The following is a 24,232-nucleotide window of genomic DNA, read 5'->3' as shown; positions in this document are numbered from 1 at the left end:
TGGGTAGAATTAAGGGGGGGGGCATTGCTGCATTGCTCCTGCCCACAGCGTCCTAACCAAAAGGTCAGGCAAGGCGGGATAGGGCCGGCCTCCTACGGAAACCAAGCTCCCACCTTACCCTCCCTTCTGCAACGGAAACGACGCAGGCCGAGCCTAGCGGCCCAAGCCTTGTTCCCGAGTAAGCATCAAAAAATAGATCTTACCTCGAGACCTTTCCCTCAAGAGGAATTCGCTCCACGGCTCCCAAGAAGCAAGGTACACACTGTAGGTCCGACCATCGCGACCAACGGACTTGCGAGGGAAACCCTGCGGTCGGGTTTCCCAGCCACAAGCCCTGGAGTGATTTTGGCTCTATCAGAGCCAAAATCACTCCCACTGACATCACTTGTGATGTCAGTGGGGCCGGCTTCAGACGGTAGGCGTTTCCATGGGAACGCCTCCGTCTGGCAGGCACGCCCCCGGCATGCCCACCAAATCAACATCGACAGCACGCCCCCTTTGGTGCGAGACCCGGAGCAATGGGAAGCCCGTCGCTCGCCGGTTCTCGCGCATGCGCACGACGGAGCTCCCTCCATCGTGCGCATGCGCAGTGGGGAACATCGACCCACTTGCGAGCGTACTGCCGCTCGCGAGTGGGTCTGAATGACCCCCATGGTCGACAGCAGGTGCTGCAGGGGTTCGAAGCTGGGTGTTGTTACCTTAGGTTACACCTGGCTTCGGGCCTTTGCTCATCCCAACTTGGGGACTAGTTACTCGCCCTAGGTGGGGGTCTTGAAGAATTTTTGTTTGACCACTGGTTTTAACTTTGGCTTCTGCCAGCCGATGGAGTGTTTGTGTTTTTGCCTCAAGTCAAGTTGGGATCCCTGCCCAAACATCCCTCATGCCAGGTGTTAGGAATAGGTGCAAATAGGCTGAGATTTTGGCTCTCTAGGTCAGAGGTGGTTCAGTCAGCTAGGGAGATCCCATAGTTGGCACATGTCCGGGGGTTGGGGCATGCGTTGGGCTCAACTGGAAGACGTCCTTAGAGACGCCGTGGCCAGGTTCAGGTACCCCCGTTTCTGTTCATCCATCTGGGAGGGAATGACCTGACGGACAGGACATGCTTGGATGTGCGCATGTCCATGCGGAGGGAGTTGCTGGTGCTTATCCGGGAGTGGCCTTTCTGTCGGGTAATTTGGTCGGAAATAGTTGCGAGGCTGTTTTGGAGAGGGGCTGAGCGCCCGGGGGTTATTGAGCTCTCTAGACGGAGTGGTGCTGTAGTGCGGCATGCAAACATATCAGTGGTGGACAGGCAACATTATAGGCCCGATGGTGTGCACCTGTCTAGGGGTGGGTTAGAGATTTTCTCTAGGAATTTGTTTAGTGCCCTTAGGAATTTGGATGTCTTGAGTTAGTTGGTGTTGAGACTGAGTAATGGTGGCGGCGGTGGACCTTGTCCTCGTTTGGCAGGTCTTGTATGGCCTTTTCTTAAGTTTAGCCGGGTTGGTCTTTCTTTGATTCCTGGGGGTTGCCCGTGCGGATGGGGCGGACTTGAGGACGAAGTGAACACCACTGGTCCAGGTGGTTGCGGTCCCCCTCGGATGCACGGGTGCTCCCCAAGTTGTTATCCCCGCAAGGTAGGGCAGTTGGTCCCAATGTTCCAGTTTGTGGCGGGCTGTTCAGGCCCGTAGTTTTGTTAATTTTCTGACTGTATTGATAAGCATGTTGCTTCTGTTAGGCCATTCAAGTCCCCGCCACCATTTTGCTTTAGAAATTTATTGAGTGAGAATTTATGCTAAATAGTTAAATTGTGCATAAAATAGGTTCTACTAAATAGGTTTCTAGTTTGAGATCAATAAAAAGCTGACCCATTTTTCACCCAACGCTATGTCTCTGTTTTGTTATTTTAGATAAGACATGGTGTGTTTTGTGTGGCATGAGTGTGCGGAGTGATCTGACCATAGAGCGTTTATGACAGGAGGGACTGATAATCAGTCCTCCCTGCTGAAACTGATTTCTGCACTTGCAGAGATCAGCAAAATATTGCTTGGAGGGGAACTAAGGGGGAGCGATTCTGGGTAGCGATTCCGGATGTGATGTCGGTGGTCACAGACTGCAGCATCACTTAGGTGGTCTGGGGAGTCAGAGCCGGGGAGAGCAGTGGGGAGAAGTTTTCGTATGTGATGCGACCTTGCCAGCTGAAGTACAGCTGGCTGCAGTCGCACCCATGGAACTAGCCACACCCCATGGCATAACCACATACCCTGTGCTGACCACACCCACACAGCACTGGTGACGCTCCCACATCACTAGTCACATCCCTTGTAGTGGCACACAATAGGCCATTCATAAATTTCAGCTCCAGACCCATGTGAACCTTAATCTGGCGCTATGACAACTATTTATCTGGCTTTTTAGCGGTCTATCACTAGTTAACTCCTCCTTCATCTATTTGCACATATTATTGCCATGCCTTTCTATTCACTGGGTACACCCACTTTGGCAGATGGTTACACCCCTTCAGCGGGCCCCTACTATTGCAATCCACTGGTGGGCCCTTCATGCCCCAGTCCGACACTGGTCTTAATAGCTCGTTTGAAAGATTGTAGAGAGGTGCAGTCTATAACACCAATGCTATTGCCAGCACAAGTAATCAATTTACTGTGTGAGGTCAGCTTTGTCTCTACTGGCTGCACATAGCAATAAGTAGTATACAGCGTACAACATCATGCAACAAAACAGAATTACAAATGTATATACTCCAGCCTTTCAGGAGGAAGTTGCATGTGAATTTATATCAATTAAACCGGAAAAGTCGATGTGGACTGCACCAATTGCAGCATACATTCCTGCAGCTCATTGTCTCAGCCTTTGCTAAACCCTATTACATCACAGAACAAATACCAACGATATAACAAATGATCAGTGTCATTATGATTCACAGAAGTGGCAGCAGAAGAATGACATCACACCAAGGACACGGCAGCTCTGCAGATAGATCTACTGAAATACTATCTCAGGGCCTGATTCAGAGCCGTAAGCTATTTGCGGACGGTCGTTCTGAAAAAGGGGCTGGCTATTTAAATGAAGTGCTCGCTCTTTGCGGTCTGTTGACGCCTCTAAGTCTGAACGAGCGAAGAAAACCTGCTGCCGCTATTTTGAGAAAAACGCCCCCTGGCCGCTCACAACATATGTCATCTCCGGTATTTATTAGATTAATCGAGTACATCGAAGGGCGTATGAACTGCTCGCTATTCTTGTGGTAGCATTTTCCTACTGCAATCATGAGAGCAGTTCTGGCTAAAAGACAACCAACTGACGTGGTCGATGATGCTGCTTTGTTAATTATGCACTCCCATTAAACGCCCGTTTTGACCGTTTGGCACGCCTGCGTTCGGATTTCCACTCCCCCGTTTTCAAGCACCTTCCCGTTACCACCCACAAACGCCTCATCCTGTCACTCAAATTAGCAGGCATTCGCTATTTTGCGAGCACATGAATTTCGACCGCACTGACTGGTTCGCGCATGCGTATTACGACCCGTACGCATGCGCAGTTGTGCGAACACCGCTCGGAACGAACGAGCGGCCGCTTATGAGCGGCTCTGAATCAGGCCCTCAGTTCAGTCACTGGACCAGACAGTGCAACAGATATTGCTGCTGCTGTTTCCATCCCAACTGAACAGGACTCTGCAGCCTCCTAGGTGTCTGATAATGCTTCTGCCCCACAGGAATCGTACTCACTTTCCCCACCAGCCATTACCTCTTACCTATCTTGAGTTCGCCACACTTCTTTGGTTGTAAGCTCAGCAGGCCAGGGCCATTTTCCCTTCTATTTCAGGTCCAATGTATTTAATTTGTATTATGATCCTTTCAATGTACAGTGCTCTGTAATAGGTTGGTGTTTTACAAATAATAATTATTCTAATTGTCAAAACCATCCTGTTTACTGCCCATATCATCCAGTCACACAAAGATATGCACATTCCCAATACGGCAGCATTTACAACAACAAAGCGGGGAAAGAAAAAAAAAAAGTTTGCAGCCATTGCCATTAAACTGGTCAACCATAACAATCTTATCTGTAAGTAAATTCTGTATGGAAAGGAACATGGACAGCTGACCAGTGAAATACTCCTGAATCACACTATACTGGAATTCAAGCTCTGGTGCTCAGGTACGGTGACACCTCTGCTAAAGCGGTTTCAGTCCTATGTATCAGGAAGAACCCAGTTTGTGTCAACTTTTAGTCTCCTAGATGTTACTTGTGGGGGACATTAATGGGCAGATGTGCGGGAACTTTGTGCTTCATTTCTGAGAAGGCTGATTCTGCGCGCAGTCTATGAAAGTGCAAATAGAACCAGAGTACCAGAACTGGCCGAAAAACGTGCAACGCATCGCCCCTTTCGCCTGTCACTGTATCATGCAGGACTAGCGATGCTGTCCCTATTTCCTGGACACTCATATCAATGGATCACAGATTGGCGGCCAATATCCCCTTTTGGTGATCTCTGTGACTTGCTCTAAGTTTCAAGTCCCCACTGTTCTGATGTCTCTTCTCATTCCAACCGTCCCAGACCGCAACGGCTGCATTATTATTGGGGGCTGACAGTGGTCGCGCACACTTTCCTCACCACCATCTACAGTGCCATATGTATTGTTCCCCATACCACTTAGTTTGCAAGCTCTTTAGGCCATGTTTATCCTCTGTCTCATGTCACTGGGAGTAATTTATATTCCGGTCCCCTCAGAGTATAGTATAGAAAAAAAAAAAAAGAGAGAGAGAGAGATTGCTAGCTGGAGGGACTATAGTGCTGACCAATATAATATACAATTCAAAAGATGGTAAGAAACGATAGATATATGGATGGATAGATATTAGATAGATAGATTAGGAGCATAATGCACCAATTTGTAGACATGGCTCAGGGGTATGCATACTTGTGCATCCTCAGTAACTGTATAACTATGGCAGGTAATACTTGTGCTGGAATCTGATGTGATCAGGCAGTGACCCTCCTATTACACCCCTCCCCCCCAGGATGTGTAGCTCCCCGATTCTGGCAACACCGACAGTCAGGGGCCCCACAGCCCGGGGATGGGCAGCTACAGAGACAGGAAAATCAGATGCTTACCGTCAGCCCCTGGGCGGGATCTGCTGATTTGGTGAAGCAGGGGATCCAGTGAACTGGAGCAGCAGGGAGATCCAGTGACCTGGGGGATCCAGTGAACTGGCGCAGCAGTGGGGATGGATGCCCACACAATGCTCATCTGCCTGCTTCTGTCTGTATAGCCCCTCAGTTGCTACACCGCCTGATGGTGATGAGAGTCGCGCGAGATGATGACGTAATCTGTACCCGCTCCCCCCCCCCTCTCGGCGCCCCTGGATACCACATCGTGCAGTATGTATCAACCGCCCAATATATACTGCATGGTCAGGAGTCGCATCACTGGGTACACAAATCGGTAAGTGTGTACCCAGCTAAAGACTGGCAAGGAAATGAGGAATGAAAAGAGGGAGGAGGTAAAAATATGGAGGCTGATGTAGAGGGAGAAAAGCAATATAGGCAGATAAGGCTGTGCATACACTAAAATATTGTGCTTTTTTTATTGGGCTTTTTAGTATTGGTTTGGGCTTTTTTTTATTGGGCTTTTTAGGATTGGTTTGGGCTTGTTTTGGGCTTGTGTTTTGCTTATAGGTTGCTTGTTTTCCATTCCAGAGTAGGCAACACTGAGTGAAACCCGGAAGTTTCCCCAGCATGGAGCTGTAGTATCTGTCTGGAGAATGTCCGGGGGAGGAGCGAAGTATAACAGCCTGTTCCGTGTGTCTCCAGCCAGGCCGGTAGTGCCATGATGAGGAAACATGTCTTCTGAGCAGTTTGAAACGCTGCACGATCTCTTTAAGGGGCATTATGAGTATTTACAGAAGCTGCCCCCAAAGCTGGAGAGTTGCCATGGAGGTGAATGTGCTGTTATGCTGCAGTCTTACATGGGGATGTGTACATATGTGCTAGGCTGCAGTCTTACATGGGGATGTGTACATATGTGCTAGGCTGCAGTCTTACATGGGGATGTGTACATATGTGCTAGGCTGCAGTCTTACATGGGGATGTGTACATATGTGCTAGGCTGCAGTCTTACATGGGGATGTGTACATATGTGCTGTTAGGCTGGAGTCTTACATGGGGATGTGTACATATGTGCTGTTAGGCTGGAGTCTTACATGGGGATGTGTACATATGTGCTGTTAGGCTGGAGTCTTACATGGGGATATGTACATATGTGCTGTTAGGCTGGAGTCTTACATGGGGATGTGTACATATGTTCTGTTAGGCTGGAGTCTTACATGGGATGTGTACATATGTTCTGTTAGGCTGGAGTCTTACATGGGGATATGTACATATGTGCTGTTAGGCTGGAGTCTTACATGGGGATGTGTACATATGTGCTGTTAGGCTGGAGTCTTACATGGGGATATGTACATATGTGCTGTTAGGCTGGAGTCTTACATGGGGATGTGTACATATGTTCTGTTAGGCTGGAGTCTTACATGGGATGTGTACATATGTTCTGTTAGGCTGGAGTCTTACATGGGGATGTGTACATATGTGCGGTTAGGCTGGAGTCTTACATGGGGATGTGTACATATGTGCGGTTAGGCTGGAGTCTTACATGGGGATGTGTACATATGTGCGGTTAGGCTGGAGTCTTACATGGGGATGTGTACATATGTGCGGTTAGGCTGGAGTCTTACATGGGGATGTGTACATATGTGCGGTTAGGCTGGAGTCTTACATGGGGATGTGTACATATGTGCGGTTAGGCTGGAGTCTTACATGGCGATGTGTACATATGTGCGGTTAGGCTGGAGTCTTACATGGCGATGTGTACATATGTGCGGTTAGGCTGGAGTCTTACATGGGGATGTGTACATATGTGCGGTTAGGCTGGAGTCTTACATGGGGATGTGTACATATGTGCGGTTAGGCTGGAGTCTTACATGGCGATGTGTACATATGTTCTGTTAGGCTGGAGTCTTACATGGGGATGTGTACATATGTGCGGTTAGGCTGGAGTCTTACATGGGGATATGTACATATGTGCGGTTAGGCTGGAGTCTTACATGGGGATGTGTACATATGTGCGGTTAGGCTGGAGTCTTACATGGGATGTGTACATATGTTCTGTTAGGCTGGAGTCTTACATGGGGATGTGTACATATGTGCGGTTAGGCTGGAGTCTTACATGGGGATATGTACATATGTGCTGTTAGGCTGGAGTCTTACATGGGGATGTTTATATATGTGCTAGGCTGTGGTGTATTACTGGGAGGTGCAGTAAGCCTTTACGGTCAGCATTTGGGAGTATGACTAAACCAGGGCTGTTGCTTACCTACTGATCTGATACAGCCATATTAGTGCCTACTCTCCAGGCTGGAGTATTAGAGGCCTCCATTCTACTTAGTACATGCCTTAGGACTATGTTGTCGGCAGATTCAGAAAGTTATCTATGTAATAATTCCACAAAGTCTGTCCTGAATAAGATGTGCGCAGTTGGAGACTGTCTGACTCGGGACAGTGGGGGAGATATATCAAACTTTGGGCTGATAAAGTACCAACCAATCAGCTTGTTATTGTCATTTTTCAAACACAGCCTGTAAAATGACAGAAGCTGATGGGTTTGGTACTTTCTCTTTCCACGTTCTTTCTACAAGGTTTGATACATCTCCGTTCGATTCACACCATCTACCGCTAAACACTCCCATTGCAGGATAGTGTGGCCTTGTCAAGTGCATGAGGCAGGGGCCCTTGGCCGTGTCCAATATACTATTAAATAATCAACAGTAATATGTCCCATTCCCATAATTCGCAGTGGAAGCCAAGGTGCACACCTCCCCTCAATGGCTCCCACTGCAGCATTGGAGATGGGACAGGAGAGGGGAGAACACTGTAGCACCAGGCCTGGCATTGGGTAAGTACTGTATAGCGGGACGGGAATGACCTGGCATATGCTGGGTCCGTATTAGCGGTAGAACCTGCAGTATTAGAGTTCGCAGGGACAGTTTGTTTTTGGAGCAGCTGTCCCTGCACTAGTGCAATTATGAATTTATCTGGTAGTATGTACAGTATCTGCTGCAACACAACTCACGGCAAGTTAGATACTTAATGTGCATGAGGAATTTCGAAATAATAAATGGACCTTTAATTACATGTTGCTGTGTGTGTTATGGCTTTTTCAGTTAATGTTAGAAATTATTGTTTATATTATCCTAATGTCACATTGTTTTTGAAATCTTAATTTGTAACAGCAGTAAAAATTGTAATTTGTAACAGCAGTAAAAAGATGTAAAAACGGGGCAGAGGTAAAAATGGGGATTTTCAGAGACCGTTTCTAGGGATGATATGATTAAGGACCTGATTCAGAGCCGCTCGCAAGAGGCCCTATGGTTTGCGAATGCACATGTGCACGCTACGTTCTGTGTGTGCACGAACTACTCTGTGCGATCGCAGGCCGCTCACTCGCCCAGCACAGACAGCAAAGTGAATTGAGTGACAGGAGAGGCCGTTTGTGGGTGGTAACAGGGGCAGGACACTAATAACGGGGGAGTGGAGGTGCGAATGCAGGCGTGCCTGAGTGTTGCAACGCTGTTTCTAAGGCATGCATAATTAACAGGCAGCGCCATAGTACACGTCACATGCCTGTTCTTTACACTGAAGTCCTTGCTGTGCTTGCGGTAGGGTAAAGCAACCACAAGCGCTGCGTTAGCTTACGATGGTCCTCCATGTACCAATGTTTTAATACACTTCCTGGAGATGACGTGCGCTAGTGGGCGTCTCACCATACGCTAATAGGTGTCTGCATACACAAAGTGATCGCTCACACAGCCAAAGTGGGCGTGCTTATGTCTTTCCGTGCGAGCGCCTGCCATGGCGTCATTTTGCCGAATTTGCATATGCTGTATGCGAACGATCGCGCCTTAGCGACCGGGTCCTAAGTCTTTTAGGCTGGATTGAGAGTTCCCTCTGCTAGTGTTGGGTGTCTTTTTGTGCTGAAAATGCATCTTAAGTCACGATGCGACTAGGAAGCACCAGGAGACTGTGCTAATTTGATATGTGACACGGGAATATCTGTGTGCGACTGAGAATGTAAATGGAACTTGGAGTGGAATAAAGCTGTGTCCGCTGCATTATAGCACTTCGCATGATTGAGAGACTCCGATGCCCACAGATATACAAGTGGCACATATCAAATGAATTAGCACAGTCTGCTGATGTGTCCTAATCGTATCACATTGTGACTTGTGTGCGTTTTCCGCACCAAAATAGGCAAAAAAAAGACGCCCAGTGCTAGCAAAGACTGGCGCAACCCGTTCCGACATGAAGGGTTGTTTGATGCGACTGCAGCATAGATGAGTGAGGTCACATCTGTATTTAACAATGTTAGTCTGACATAACACATAATATGCATTCTATTTTGAACATTTGCCAAGCAATGAATATAAAATGAATCTTGCTTTATCTTGTTCACAGAGCAATATAAAAGTCTTCTTCGAGAATTGAATGAAAAACAACTAGAAGCAAATGAAATGGTAACTGTATTAAAATGTGATGTTTTATTTCCGCGAATGTTGCTTTTTAATGTACATCAGCCTGTATAAGATGTAACTTCCGCTTAAACAGCTTTAGATAGTAGAGGTGTCATTGTGCTAAAGTGACAAACTAAAGCTCCTACCCCTCTATCCCGCCTAAGTGCCTGGGACTTCATCCAGCCCTATATTTTAGCAGGAGTAATTATTCTAGTGTAAGAGTGACAGAATCTTAACTGTACAGTATGTTTGACTATTCTGAACCTGCAATCCCTAAAGGGTCTGTTAATGACAGAAGAAGGTTCAAGATGGAGTCCTTGAGGTTGGTCATCGTTCCTCATGCAATGGGACAAGTTCTAGGTGTCCATGAACCATCAAGGACCACATACTTATATGTTCCAGTATGGGAGGAACACAAGTGCTGCCTTAGATTTGTAGTCCACTCTCTTCCAATTTTGGGCCTGCTTTTGGCCAGGCCATAGTACTGAGGCTAGTCTCAAAGATCATGGCAGTTTTCCCAGATCCAGGGAGGTGACTGTCATCAGCCCCTCAACCTTGCTACATGCTCATGTCTGGAGACGGACATGTTGAGGTCTCTTTGGCTGCAGACAGGTGTCTGTTCATCTTTGAATAAGGTTTATAAAAAAGATGGTGCCTACATTTTGAAGTGATGCCATTAGCTCTGTTCCATTTGAAGGTGTTTCAGAACAAATCTCACCATCTCTTGATTAGCCAATTTTTCCAACTGGCCTCCAGGGTGCATTTGTCACTTTGCTGATGGATGAGTTGACAATCCCAACAAGGTTTGCCTGTTCTGCAACTGGACTTCATAATAATGACAATAGAAGCCAGTCTTGGGCCCGTTGCACTTCAGTCCCTCTTACAAGGTCCTTGGACTGCAGAGGACTCCAAGCTCCTAATAAAACACACTGGATATCGGAGAGATTTTCAGTGCTCTGATCAGTAGTCCATTAATATCCAGAAAGTAGTAGATTTGTTGCTTACAGAACAACCGGGGGGCCACCAAGCCCTAGCCAAGAGGGAGGCCTGAAGGTTCACGTGTTGGGCAAAACAAAATATGCCAGCCATTGCAGCACTCAGTAGAAAAACCATCCAACTTTGAATGGTCTCTTCATTCAGAAGACTACTATCCGACCGGTGTGGGCAACCAGATATTGACGGTGACATTTTGGTTGAACCACGAGATGTAACATTACTGCAGTTGGATAAGGGATCTTCAGGCATTTCTGGCTGATGTCATTGGTTCATTAGGAAGTTCAGTCTGACTTATCTCTTCTCTCTGGTAGTGATTCTTCAGTGGGTTCACAAAAAGGTAAAAATAAGGGGGGTTGTGGAGATTCTGGTTGCAGAAATGTGCAGGTTTGGTACATAGATATTGTAAACATGGCACAGACACCAGCGTTGTGCCTGACTATAAATCCCCAGTTCTTAAATCAGGACTCCTTTTATCACCAGACTTTACTTCTGTGACTTTAAGGGTGTGGCTGTTAACACCATAACCTTTAGAGTTAGTTTTCTCTGAAAGTGTGGTCAGACCAGTGAGGACCAGGTGTTTCAGTAGAGATTGCAAAGACTACATTGTCAAGTGTGAAGCAAAGGGACTTCCTACTTCTCTTCTGTTACTAAAGATCTGGAAGGTGCTGCCAAGGTCCATCTGAATCCAGTGCATTGTGGTCCTAGTATTAGAACATATTGGTTTTAAGAGTAAGAAGGCTCTATTTTTTACCCCCCGTCTGGGCCTAAAATGCGTTTGTCAACCTGTTTTCATTCCTTTGATGAAGGGCAAGTGTGTGTGTGTATCATACTGTTATAGCAGCTTTTATTGTGAAGCCCCCTGCACCAGGGTCATTTGATGTCTTTTTTTTGTTGTTGGAATAAATGTTATTTATATTCATCTGCAGTGCATCCGGAAATTATTCACAGCGCTCACTTTTTCCACATTTTGTTATGTTACAGCCTTATTCCAAAATGGAATAAATTCATTTTTGTATTCAAAATTCTACACACAACACCCCATAATGACAACGTGTAAAAGTTTTTTTGAGATTTTTGCTAATTTAATTAAAAAAAAAAAAACTAAGCTATTTAATGCGTTACTTTAGACATTGTAAAATATGCTTGCACCCATTTTCATGTACCCCAAATTTGATGGGAATACTTATTTTCCCCCAAAAAAGTTGCAAAATGCTATTCTTCACCACTTCTGGAAGATGCAAAATAGCGCCTATTGAGACCATTTAAAAAAAAAACAAATACCTTTTAGCAGGGCTATTCGGGGGTACCCATAGTGAACCCCCATGTCAGAGCATATTTAGGGGGGGTGGCAGGCTGATTTCCCCAAAACTGACAGAATGTTTCGCCGATTTCAGTTTTGCAGGGTCCCGTTTTTGCCGAAAGTATTCACCGCGCTTTACTTTTTCCACATTTTGTTATGTTACGCCTTATTCCAAAATGGAATAAATTAATTTTTGTCCTCAAAATTCTACACACAATACCCCATAATGACAACGTGTAAAATTTTTTTTTTGCAAATTTAATAAAAAAAACAAACAAAAGGAAATCACAAGTACATAATTATTTACAGCCTTTGCTCAATACTTTGTTGATGCACCTTTGGCAGCAATTACAGCCTCAAGTCTTTTTGAATATGATGCCACAAGCTTGGCACACCTATCTTTGGGCAGTTTCGCCCATTCCTCTTTGCAGCACCTCTCAAGCACCATCAGGTTGGATGGGAAGCGTTGGTGCACAGACATTTTCAGATCTATCCAGAGATGTTCAATCGGATTCAAGTCTGGGCTCTGGTTGGGCCACTCAAGGACATTACAGAGTTGTCCTGAAGCCACTCCTTTGATATCTTGGCTGTGTGCTTAGGGTCGTTGTCCTGCTGAAAGATGAACCGTCACCCCAGTCTGTGGTCAAGAGCACTCTGGAGCAGGTTTTCATCCATGATGTCTCTGTATATTGCTGCATTCATCCTTCCCTCTATCCTGACTAGTCTCCCAGTTGCTGCAACTGAAAAACATCCGCTCATCATGATGCTGCCACCACCATGCTTCTCTGTAGGGATGGTATTGGCCTGGTGATGAGCGGTGCCTGGTTTCCGCCAAACATAAAAAAGACAGATCACAGGTGCACAACTCCAAATTACTAATTATATATAAATATATTTTGCAATGAAATTTTGCAATAACTAGAATATTTTTAGCATAATCATGGCCAAGGTTATGGGCCTACCCACCATATCCAGGTAACCTCTGTAGGGTAGGTCCCTAACATACTGGGGTTCAAATCCAGGGTGCAGGACACCCATAAACCAGCTCAGCCGAGCCAACCCAGGGCATCGCTCTAATGAGAAGGGTGAAGTGTAGAGTAAGATAGATAAGAGCAGCTATGGCTGCATATATAGAGTAGAAAAGTGAAAATACATATATAATAAACAAACAGTAAAAGTGTTTAAAATGTGCAAAAATGGAAAAGTGTTATAATGCAATGCCCTGAAGCAGACCAACCAAAGCAATTCACACCTGAAGGCATGAGACACCTTCAGCCTGGACTAGCACCCCTGCCCCATTGGTTTAAAGCATGGAGTCTGGCATTGTTATGCACACTAGTACAAGGCACAATACAGGTAAGTCCTTCAAATTATATACTGTAGTGCAGCCTTGGGTTGATTTTTGGGGCGTGGGTCCCCTGGATTGCTTTGGTTGGTCTGCTTCAGGGCATTGCATTATAACAATTTTCCTTTTTGCACAATTTAAACACCTTTACTGTTTGTTTATTATATATGTATTTTTGATTTTCTACTCTATATATGCAGCCGTAGCTGCTCTTATCTAACTTACTGTATACTTCCCCTTTCTCATTAGAGTGATGCCCTGGGGTGGCTCGGCTGAGCTGGTTTGGGTGTGTCCTGCGTGCTGGATTTGAACCCCAGTATGTTAGGGACCTACCCTACAGAGATTACCTCGATTTGGTGGGTAGGCCCATAACCTTGGCCATGATTATGCTAAAAACCTACATTTTGCAATTAAATTTTGCTATAAATAGATTTATATATAATTAGTAATTTGGAGTTGTGCACCTGTGATCTGTCTTTTTTTGTGTCTGCATTAATAGTCTCATCAGGTAGCACCTCCTAATATATATATTCAACATAACGCCTGGCATTCACACCAAAGAGTTCAATCTTTGTCTCATCAGAATCGATAATTTTGTTTCTCATGGTCTGAGAGTCCTTCAGGTGCATTTTGGGAAACTTCAGGCGGGCTGCCATGTGCTTTTTACTAAGAAGTGGTTTCTGTCTGGCCACTCTACCATACAGGCCTGATTGGTGGATTGCTGCAGAGATGGTTGTCCTACTGGAAGGTTCTCCTCTCTCCACAGAGGAATGCTGTAGCTGTGACAGAGTGACCATCGGGTTCTTGGTCACCTCCCTGACTAGGGCCCTTCTCCCACGATCGCTCAGTTTAGACGGCCGGCCAACTCTAGGAAGAGTCCTGGTGGTTCCGAACTTCTTCCATTTACAGATGATGGAGGCCACTGTGCTCATTGGGACCTTCAAAGCAGCAAATATTTTTCTGTACCCTTCCCCAGATTTTTGCCTCGAGACAATCCTGTCTCGGAGGTCTACAGACCATTCCTTGGACTTCATGCTTGGTTTGTGCTCTGACATGCACTGTCAAGTGTGGGACCTTATATAGACAGGTCTATGCCTTTCAAACTCATGTCCAATCAACTGAATTTACCACAGGTAGACTCAAATTAAGCTGTAGGAACTTCTCAAGGAAGATCAGTGGAATAGGATGCACCTGAGCTCAATTTTGAGCTTCATGGCAAAGGCTGTGAATACTTATGTACATGGGATTTCTTAGTGGTTTTTTTTATATTAATCAAATTTGCAAAAACAAAAAAAATTAATTATTCCATTTTGGTATAAGGCGTAACATAACAAAATGTGTAAAAAGTGAAGCGATGTGAATACTTTCCGGATGCACTTTAATCAGAAAACGCAGTTTTAGATGCTTTATTTTATTTTTTAAACCATATCCTCTATTTTCACCTTTTGAAAATATGTTTGTGTGAATCTCAGGAGAGGCGTTTGTGATGTCATTATGGTTAATATATAATGCACGTTATTACTTAGCACTTTGGTGTGGTCTTGTAGTCGGCGTGTAGACTAATCATTTATTCATGATTGAGGAAAGAAGTGAAAAGTTGCATTTTTATTATTGCTAACTTTGTTATAAAATTGTCAAATTGTGTAGTTTTCACTTAGTGTCACAAGATTTTTTTTATGAATAAAATAACACACTGCGCTACCACTTGGTGTGACAATATTTTTTACGAATACACTGCCTTTTCCACTTACAGTGTGACAATATTTTTATTTTTACGAATACACTGCGTTTCCAGTGTCAATATTTTTTTACGAATACACCCCTGCAGCCCCTGCCCCTGGATGGACACAGCAGCCCCTGCCCCTGGATGGACACAGCAGCCCCTGCCCCTGGATGGACACAGCAGGCTCTGCCCTAGATGTACACAACAGCCCCTGACACAGCAGCCCCTCGTGGATGAAACAGCAGCCCTGAAAGCCCGGGACTCAGCAAGCAAATGGCGCCGATCACCATGGGGAGGGACTTTTATACAATCCAAAACCCGCGAGAATTCAGCACAGTGGGATGTTGACATTTTTCCTCGCTTTGAGATCAGAGTCAGGCTGGAAAACCCGAGGTGGACTCTGATCTCTCTTCAGATCTGTAGTTCGGGTTGGTCCGGTTCTCTGAGAACCGGACCCACTCATCTTTACTTTTCAGTTATATTAGTAATAATAGCCTAATAGCCCTTAGATAACTCACTTTGTAAATGTTATTAAAGCATCTGCTACTTTCTGCAAAAGAGGGATTTGAGGCTACAGCACATGCATAAAGCTGCAATATGAGTGCCTTCTTTCTTTGTTTTTTTTTAAACCTACATGATAAATTGACATTATATGTTTGCTTGATATTACTAGTACTCCTTTTCAAACGCCTCTTTATTAACTGACATAGGGTCTGATTATTACCGTTCGCAACTGCCAATTGCTGCGTATGCATTCACTTGCGCAGAAGACTCCGCTGCGATCGCAGTGACCACACAGACCCATCGTAGAATGATTGACAGGAAGAAAGCATTTGGGGGTGGTGATGGGATTGGGGGGTGGTCGACGAAACGCAGGCGCGTCAGTGCGTTTGAATGCCATTACAGAGGAGTGCATAAATTAGCCACTGAGATGCCATACGCAGCTTGAGCTTTAACTGCATGTGATGAGGTTAGCAATTCCTGTGTAAGGTCAGAGCTTGTGCAAGTGTGCGTGAGGTTGCGATTGAACTCGATGTTACCGATGGTTTCGCAGTCTTGCTAAGTATTATGGATGTGTGACAGGTAAGGTCCTTATGTTAGGCTGCAACGTCGTTGTGATTGCAATCATTATATTTTTGCAGTGACTGCGTGTTTAATCGCAGCTGCGATTGCAATAGCAATCTGTAGTGAATCTGGCCAATAGACAATTAAACCCAGCTGAAGGATCCAACAACAGTTATTTGTTATACCATAGGAAAGAAACCTACTAATTCTTACAGTTTGTGTAACTTAACTATAGTTCATTGAAAGCGGAACAGCAGGCCCACGCAAATGCAGTGCAGGGGGCTTCTGTATTAGGTTGCGAGCTGCAGCCGCTGCGGGAACTCTTGCGAGTCTTCCCGTATTTTTAAATCAGAAATCATTTTAAAGGCAAAACCAAGCTGGTTGCCATCAGTAAAGCTAACAGATCAATAATTGGATACAGTTACCCGCTGCCTAATTCAGTAGTATTAGGTTTCACAGTTTGCTACATTACCCGGTGCAGAAGATCTATGAAGCTCCTAGCAAAGATAAATGAGAAACTAAACTAAACCAGTCTGATAAATTAAAGTGACTTATTTCACCTGTTTTGGCACTGGGTAATTTCACACTTGTGCAGAATGCAGTATTGTGTTCTATTTTGCATGAATTATTATATAGAATGTACATTTCTTTTTTAGCTCATACAAATGGAAGAAGAATTAAAATGTGCACCACTGTCTTTCCAACACCAAATGATGAGCAAGCTGCGTGTATATAAAAGAGGCCTTGTTCAGCTGCAGACTGACGCAAAAAGGCTTGATAGGAACACTGGGCTGGCCTCCGGTGACAGCAGGAAGATGGCTTACAGTGTGGAAAATGAGCAAAATGTAAGAGTTTTAAGAAGTTTCCTATATGCTATTTATATATTTGCTAAGTACTAACTCACAGCACTGAGGTCCTGGGTTCAATTCCTATCATGGCCATGACTGTATGGAGTCTGTATATTCTCTCTGTGCTTGTGTGGGTTTCCTCCCACAATCCAAAAATATATTGGTAGGTTAATTGGCTCCTGACAAAAAATATATTATGTTCGTGTGGATGTGGCAGAAAACATAGACTGTAAGTTCCACTGGGGCAGGTATTGATGTGACTGGACAAATATTCTCTGTAAAGTGCTGCGGAATATGTATGTATGTGGGAATCTATATTCTGCAGTGTGGGGGTAGTCCTACAAGTCTTTACCATAATTAAGAAACTTTAACAGTAGATTCATGGGGGGAATTCAATTAAGGGGCCAAATCTGTGCGGCAGTTGCCGTGTTTTACAGCACCGGAATCTCCCATAAAAGTGTTCTCCACCCCATAGGATAGCGGGCACTTTTGTGCAAATTGGGCATTTGGCCGGCCAGATGAAGGGTGTGAGATTGGCTACCATTGCTGGTATTTAAACGCAGCGGCAATGGCTATTCGCATCCTTTTCTGGCAATTGAATTCCCCCCAATGTCTGTCCTCTAGAAAATTAAATCTCTGCTTTGGAGGGTTATGTGGTAGGTTCAGATTTGACCAAACTAGCGAGATTTCCGCAAGATTGCCGCTAAATTTGACAGTCAGTTATGAGGTTGAACCAACCCTATAACTGACTGCTGCTTTAAATTTAGCTGCAGTCTCGGTATAATCCCGCTGGTTCCATGAAATCGGAACCTATTACGTAACCCCCTTAGTCTTTGTAATACGTTATTGAGGTGATATAGGGAATTCATTTGATTGCTATTTATGGGATCAAGAAGGAATATTTCTTCCAACTGTTAGAATAAATTGACAGCTGCATCATTGGGGTTTTGTTGTGGCCTTGACACTTTTTCAACCTTAGTAACCATATAACTTTTTTTTTTTTTTTTTTTTGCAGACGGCTTTGCAGTCACAAAGAGCATTTCTCCTCCAAGGCAACGAGAGCTTAAACAGAACCACGAGCAGTATAGCTAGATCCCACCATTTAGCTGCTGAAACTGATTCCATTGGCCATGACATAGTAGAAGAACTTGGTGGACAGAGAGAACAGCTACAACGAACTAAGGGACGGGTGAGTAAGAAGAAATGGTTGCTGGATAACATGTAAATATAAAAGTAAGATCAGTAGCCTTCTCCTTATAATAAGATTCACAAGCACTAAATCTATGATAGCAAGCACAGTGCACTGTACAATTGTTTATGACTTAGAGTTTCTTGTATAAGCATTACCTGACTGTTCCTAATCTGGAAGTGAGCTGGAAACTTACTCTAATCTAAATTTACTGTACTTTTACATCTGTTTATATAGTGTGGCACTCGGAAGAGAAAGGATCCCTGCAAATAAGACACAACACTTGTACTAAGCTTCAAATAATTGTATTATAGCCAATCAGAAGGAATTAGGTGACTACAATAGAATTCATTGAAACTTCATACGAGTGTTGTGTCTCATGTAGACTCACACCATGCATCCTGATGCACCATTTCCCATCACACTATCTAAGCCCATCTTTATTTCTTTCACATGTCCATCAGACAACCCATAAATGTAACCAACTACAGCACAAACTCTATATGCATACAAAGAGCATCACACTTTATACTTGCCACAATCAAAGATGCAGTGCTGCTACTTTACCCCATCAAAAGCGTTCTCTATTAGGAAAAGTGCTGGACTCCTTTCACATGTACCAAATGTTTCCTCTACTGCACAAGAACACCCCTCATTGCTCTGTGACATTGCCCCCTCGGAGAACGGAACAAGCTGCAACATTTCTTCTCTTTCAGATATGTTTTAGGCAAGCAGCTGACTGTAGAGAATATAGTGATGGTGGATATAAATTGTGCATTGTTATGATTACCTTTTATTTGTCTCATTTCTTCTACTTTAGTTGGTAAACACAAGCGAGAATTTGAGCAAAAGTAGGAAGATTCTGCGATCTATGTCTCGGAAGTAAGTGAGGGGCAGCCGGTCTACATTCGGATAACACTTTACTGTATTTTATTTCAAGTCATTTTATTGAGTTTCAACAATTTTTGTTAATAAAAAAGACACAAAACAAATAAACAAAAAAGAAAATAAAGAATACAAGAAAAATAAACATAAAACATAAGAGCATAAAATCACATCAAAATACTAGGGTGGCAAATGAACATTGACGGAGTGCAATATAATAGTACATTCACGAGACCAGATTTCAAAGGGCATTTTCGCTTCTGATACATAAAACGCTCATGGGAAATAGTTGAATTAACCTTAGCTACCCAGGAGGGAGAGGAGGGTCGATCAGGAGCCATCCATGTCCTGGCAATACAAACTCTGGCAAGCATTAAAAGATTGTTCACATATAATCGTATAGGATTAGAGCGGGATTCTTCCAGGTCAAGACCAAACAGACAAAGACCCGGAGTCAGCAAAGGGATTCAGACACCTGTAGTTATTCTACAGGAGACTACCCCAGTCCAAAAGGAAGCCACTCGAGGACAGGTCCAAAGAAGATACCAGAAGTCAGCAGATGGGGCAGCACATTTAAGGTATACAGTCAGGTGCATAAATATTGGGACATTGACAGAATTTTCATATTTTGGCCTCTATTCACCACCACAATGGCTTTGAAATGAAACAAACAAGATGTGCTTTAACTGCAGACCTTCAGATTTAATTTGAGGGTAATTACATCCAAATCAGGTGAACGGTGTAGGAATTACAACGGTTTCTATATGTGCCTCCCACTTTTTAAGGGGCCAAAAGTAATGGGACTATCAACTCAAAAGCTATTTCATGGACAGGTGTGGGCTATTCTCTCGTTATTTCATTATCAATTAAGCAGGTAAAAGGTCTGGAGTTGATTCTAGGTGTGACACTTGCATTTGGAATCAGTTGCTGTTGACTCTCAATATGAGATCCAAAGAGCTGTCACTATCAGTGAAGCAAGCCATCATTAGGCTGAAAAATCTAAACAAACCTATAAGAGAGATAGCAAAAACATTAGGTGTGGCCAAATCAACTGTTTGGAACATTCTTAAAAAGAAAGAATGCATCGGAGAGCTCAGCAACACCAAAAGACCCGGAAGACCACGGAAAACAACTGTGGTGGATGGCAGAAGAATTATTTCCCTGGTGAAGAAAAACCCCTTCACAACAGTTGGCCAAATCAAGAACACTCTCCAGGAGGTAGGTGTATATGTGTCAAAGTCAACAATCAAGAGAAGACTTCACAAGAGTGAATATAGAGGGTTCACCACAAGATGTAAACCATTGGTGAGCCACAAAAACAGGAAGACCAGATTAGAGTTTGCCAAACAACATCTAAAAAAGCCATTACAGTTCTGGAACAACATCCTATGGACAGATGAGACAAAGATCAACTTGTACCAGAGTGATGGGAAGAGAAGAGTATGGAGAAGGAAAGGAACTGCTCATGATCCAAAACATACCACCTCATCAGTGAAGCATGGTGGTGGTAGTGTCATGGCGTGGGCATGTATGGCTGCCAATGGAACTGGTTCCCTTGTATTTATTGATGATGTGACTGCTGACAAAAGCAGCAGAATGAATTCTGAAGTGTTTCGGGCAATATTATATGCTCATATTCAGTCAAATGCTTCAGAACTCATTGGACGGCGCTTCACAGTGCAGATGGACAATGACCCGAAGCATACTGCAAAAGCAACCAAAGAGTTTTTTAAGGCTAAAAAGTGGAATGTTATGCAATGGCCAAGTCAATCCCCTGACCTGAATCCGATTGAGCATGCATTTCACTTGATGAAGACAAAACTGAAGGGAAAATGCCTCAAGACCAAGCAGGAACTGAAGACATTTGCAGTAGAGGCCTGGCAGAGCATCACCAGGGATGAAACCCAGCGTCTGGTGATGTCTATGCGTTCCAGACTTCAGGCTGTATTTGCCTGCAAAGGATTTGCAACAAAGTATTAAAAAGTGAAAGTTAGATTTAGGATTGTTTAGTTTGTCCCATTACTTTTGGCCCCTTAAAAAGTGGGAGGCACATATAGAAACCGTTGTAATTCCTACACCGTTCACCTGATTTGGATGTAATTACCCTCAAATTAAATCTGAAAGTCTGCAGTTAAAGCACATCTTGTTTGTTTCATTTCAAAGCCATTGTGGTGGTGAATAGAGGCCAAAATATGAAAATTCTGTCAATATCCCAATATTTATGCACCTGACTGTAGGTCTGTAGAAGACCCCTCGAATTCACAGTCTAATTGGGGTCCAGTAGACACTATGCAAAATATTGAATTGGATCTGCTGAAATCTGGCATATGCTGTGGCATTCCGAGGAGAACACTGGAGATGTTTCCAATCATTATCGGATAAAACACCCAGATCTACAACCCAGTGAGATCTAAGGCTGCTTAGACCATCTGCCCCACGAGATTTGAGAGAGGAGTACGCCAGAGAGAGAGATCTCCGAGCAGGAAGAGTACGGACCAGCAATCAAATTGGAGCCTCAGCAAGGGCAGGAGCAGCTCCCCTCCACTGCGCACAGCATGGCGAGCCAATATGTTACAATGGTGCTATAGTAGAATCTTATATACAGATCTCCACCAGACACTGAGTATACTGGGATATTCTATGTACAACAAGCATCATAAAGTGATCATGTATCGCTATCAATCCATCAGTTTGGAGATACAATCAGTGCTGCACATCTCCATAATGCTTAATATCCGAGACTCGTGTTATTGGTATATTTAGAAAGGCTGCCGCGTGTTCTGGCAGCGTGAGCGGCTGTCAGCTGGACCCCGCACTGACTCTGCAGCGTCGTGCGGCTTACAGCTCCACTCGTGACAGCCGTGTATGGTGCACAGCGTGGGACATATAATTGCAGTAACAAATAATTTAGGTCTCCATAAACACATTTAGCAACATATTAGACACATGTAGACTGGCACATAAAAACGCCTGACGCGTTTTTTTTGCAGTGCTTTTTCAAAAGGCAGACCAGAACAAACCTCCTGATGTATCTTAAATACCAGCATCCTCCTATCAATCTCAATTTTAACATGATTGACATCATGAACAGCCAATCACAAAGGGGGAGTGAATGACTAGGTCTGGATATTATGTATCTCCTAGAAAAACGTTTATTTGATACATTGTTATAAATACCCTGGTGATATAATATAATACAAACAACTACTCCATATTTCTCATACTCCATTCCACCCATTTATATTCTATAATTAAATTCATAATTATTACCATCAAATACTCTACTAAATCTCATGATTATATTAAACATATAAAATCATAAAAATATACATACATGCAAATATATAAATATTTATGTATCTTCGTCTGATACAGTACAGTGCATCAATTTATTTATTAATTTATAACAATCCATAATTAATTCAAAATATCTAATTAAATATGTTATTAATTTAAATAATTAAAACCTATTCATAAAGAATATAAACCTTATTCACACCAATACGTGCTGATAGTGACCTTGTGTATAATACATAAGTGCAATCCTAATTAATAACCAACTATAAAAGTATATACTCTAAAATATTCAGTGTAATACAAAAATATGATATACATACCAACTTAAATATAATCTAATTATAACAATCTAAAATCTGTGTTCTAAAATATATATAAAAAAAAACTAATACCATAGTGAAAACACCATAATGTGTGAACTAACTCTCAAATGGAAACTATAGTGTCAAACTGTGATAAATATAAACATTGATAATAGTTCTCCATGTTAATGACATAAAAACTAACCAAATGTGAATAATGTGATTACATACTTAAAGTAATACTGGAATGTCTTATGATATTAATAAATCCTAAACTATCCAATAATTTACATAGGATCTAAATAGTATATTTACAGAAACATCCGATGCGATATTTAAAAGGTAAACTGTCAGCCGCATCGGGCAGTGTATGCCCAGCCGCGGCCGACACGACATTTCCTGTGTTCCTTCCCATGGAAGGAACAGGGAAATGTCTCCTCCCCCGGGGGCGGAGCGCAGATGTCGGGCTGTACACTGTGAGAAATCTCACAGTGTATGCCGCGGACATTGCAGCTGGCAGGCTGCCAGATAAAATGTCTGTTGGTCTGACAGGCATTGTATCTGGACGTGTATGCCCAGCTGAAGTGATCCTTATAGTAGCATCTGTAGTCAGACGCTGTGTGATTAGTATGGTAAGCGCTATATAAATTATATAAAGAATATTTGTAATGTTCCAATTTTATGTCAATCTCAAACTCTTCTTGTGTTTCTATCTAGAATTGTGACAAACCGACTTCTGCTGTTCATTATCATCATTCTGGAACTCGCTATTCTTGCTGGGTTAGTTTACTACAAGTTCTTCCGCAAGTCCTGAGCCTTTTGTTTCAGCCGATGCAATTCCATCTAAGGACTATTGAACAGCTGCTTACTACAGACATTGTTCTTCATTAGTTTATGGAAGACCTCAGGTGAAAGCGGATCAGGAGATCACACCGCATATGGAAGTTATAGTTGCATGAAATACAAGAAGATTTTCTAATGTCCTCAATAACTGTAACATGTCAGATAACTGATTGCATTAAATACTAAAAGTATTCTCAAATGAGAGCATTATATTCCCAGTAACTAACGGGTTATTCTTAATCTTTTCAGCTGTTACTGATTCTGTTTTTTGTTTTATTTTTACTGTTGATCACACTGTACAACGTATTTATGTGTAATGTAAGTAACTATGCACCCCCCTCCATACCAGAGATGTCTTATATCAATGACACTTTCATTATAATGGAAAGGGCGACAGTGCATGTCAGCAAGACATTTTTTCTAGATAACATTAAAGGAAAGGTCTTCACAAATAGTCTGGTTTCATTCTTTTCACCAATTGTTATTGTACGATTATTATGATCAGTAAATTGGATTATGAACTATATATACTGAATGTCACCGTCTGAGAAGGACCATACGTTTCCCAGAGAGCATCAGGCATTCTCTGCAGCTAGCCTACTGCTCTAGCACATGGCACTTAGACATATTCTATACTCCTCTTCTGGGCAGAGGGAGCAATTGGGGGACTCTACATATGTCCAAAGAGAACAATACAACAAATAATTTAGTTGAAAGTATAATGTTCTTTATAAATAAGGTACAATAAAGCAATTGCCTATGCACATTCTTCATGTGCAGATATGTTACACATTGCTCTCCTGTCACATTTCCTACAGCTTTAGTATCTTCTTTTTTTTTCTTGACTTCAATAGCCTAAATGTGATGTAAAATGT

The 24,232-nt window shown here is 43.3% G+C and overlaps 1 protein-coding gene across 1 annotated transcript; it reads left to right on the top strand.

Moving 5' to 3' along the window:
• The first annotated feature begins 5,707 nt into the window (after positions 1–5,707).
• VTI1B (vesicle transport through interaction with t-SNAREs 1B) lies at positions 5,708–23,809 on the top strand. The gene is made up of 6 exons (XM_088461360.1): positions 5,708–5,938; positions 9,509–9,567; positions 16,650–16,838; positions 17,857–18,030; positions 18,851–18,912; positions 23,232–23,809. Exons 1-6 carry the CDS (start codon positions 5,842–5,844, stop codon positions 23,326–23,328), a joined length of 678 nt encoding a protein of 225 aa, XP_088317486.1. The 5' UTR covers positions 5,708–5,841; the 3' UTR covers positions 23,329–23,809.
• Positions 23,810–24,232: the final 423 nt, after the last annotated feature.

This window comes from Taudactylus pleione, unplaced genomic scaffold, assembly GCF_031769625.1.
Source record: "Taudactylus pleione unplaced genomic scaffold, aTauple2 ptg001041l, whole genome shotgun sequence".
Taxonomy (NCBI): Eukaryota; Metazoa; Chordata; class Amphibia; order Anura; family Myobatrachidae; genus Taudactylus; species Taudactylus pleione.
The sequence above is the reverse complement of the archived record's forward strand: the minus strand, read 5'-3'. Positions and strand labels throughout refer to the sequence as shown.

Bases quoted from the DNA above. Each gene is read 5' to 3' on its own strand.
- VTI1B (XM_088461360.1), top strand. From the start codon at position 5,842: ATGTCTTCTGAGCAGTTTGAAACGCTGCACGATCTCTTTAAGGGGCAT. The intron at 5,939-9,508 runs GTGAATGTGCTG...TCTTGTTCACAG, and splicing joins GCTGGAGAGTTGCCATGGAG to AGCAATATAAAAGTCTTCTT. The intron at 18,031-18,850 runs GTGAGTAAGAAG...CTTCTACTTTAG, and splicing joins TACAACGAACTAAGGGACGG to TTGGTAAACACAAGCGAGAA.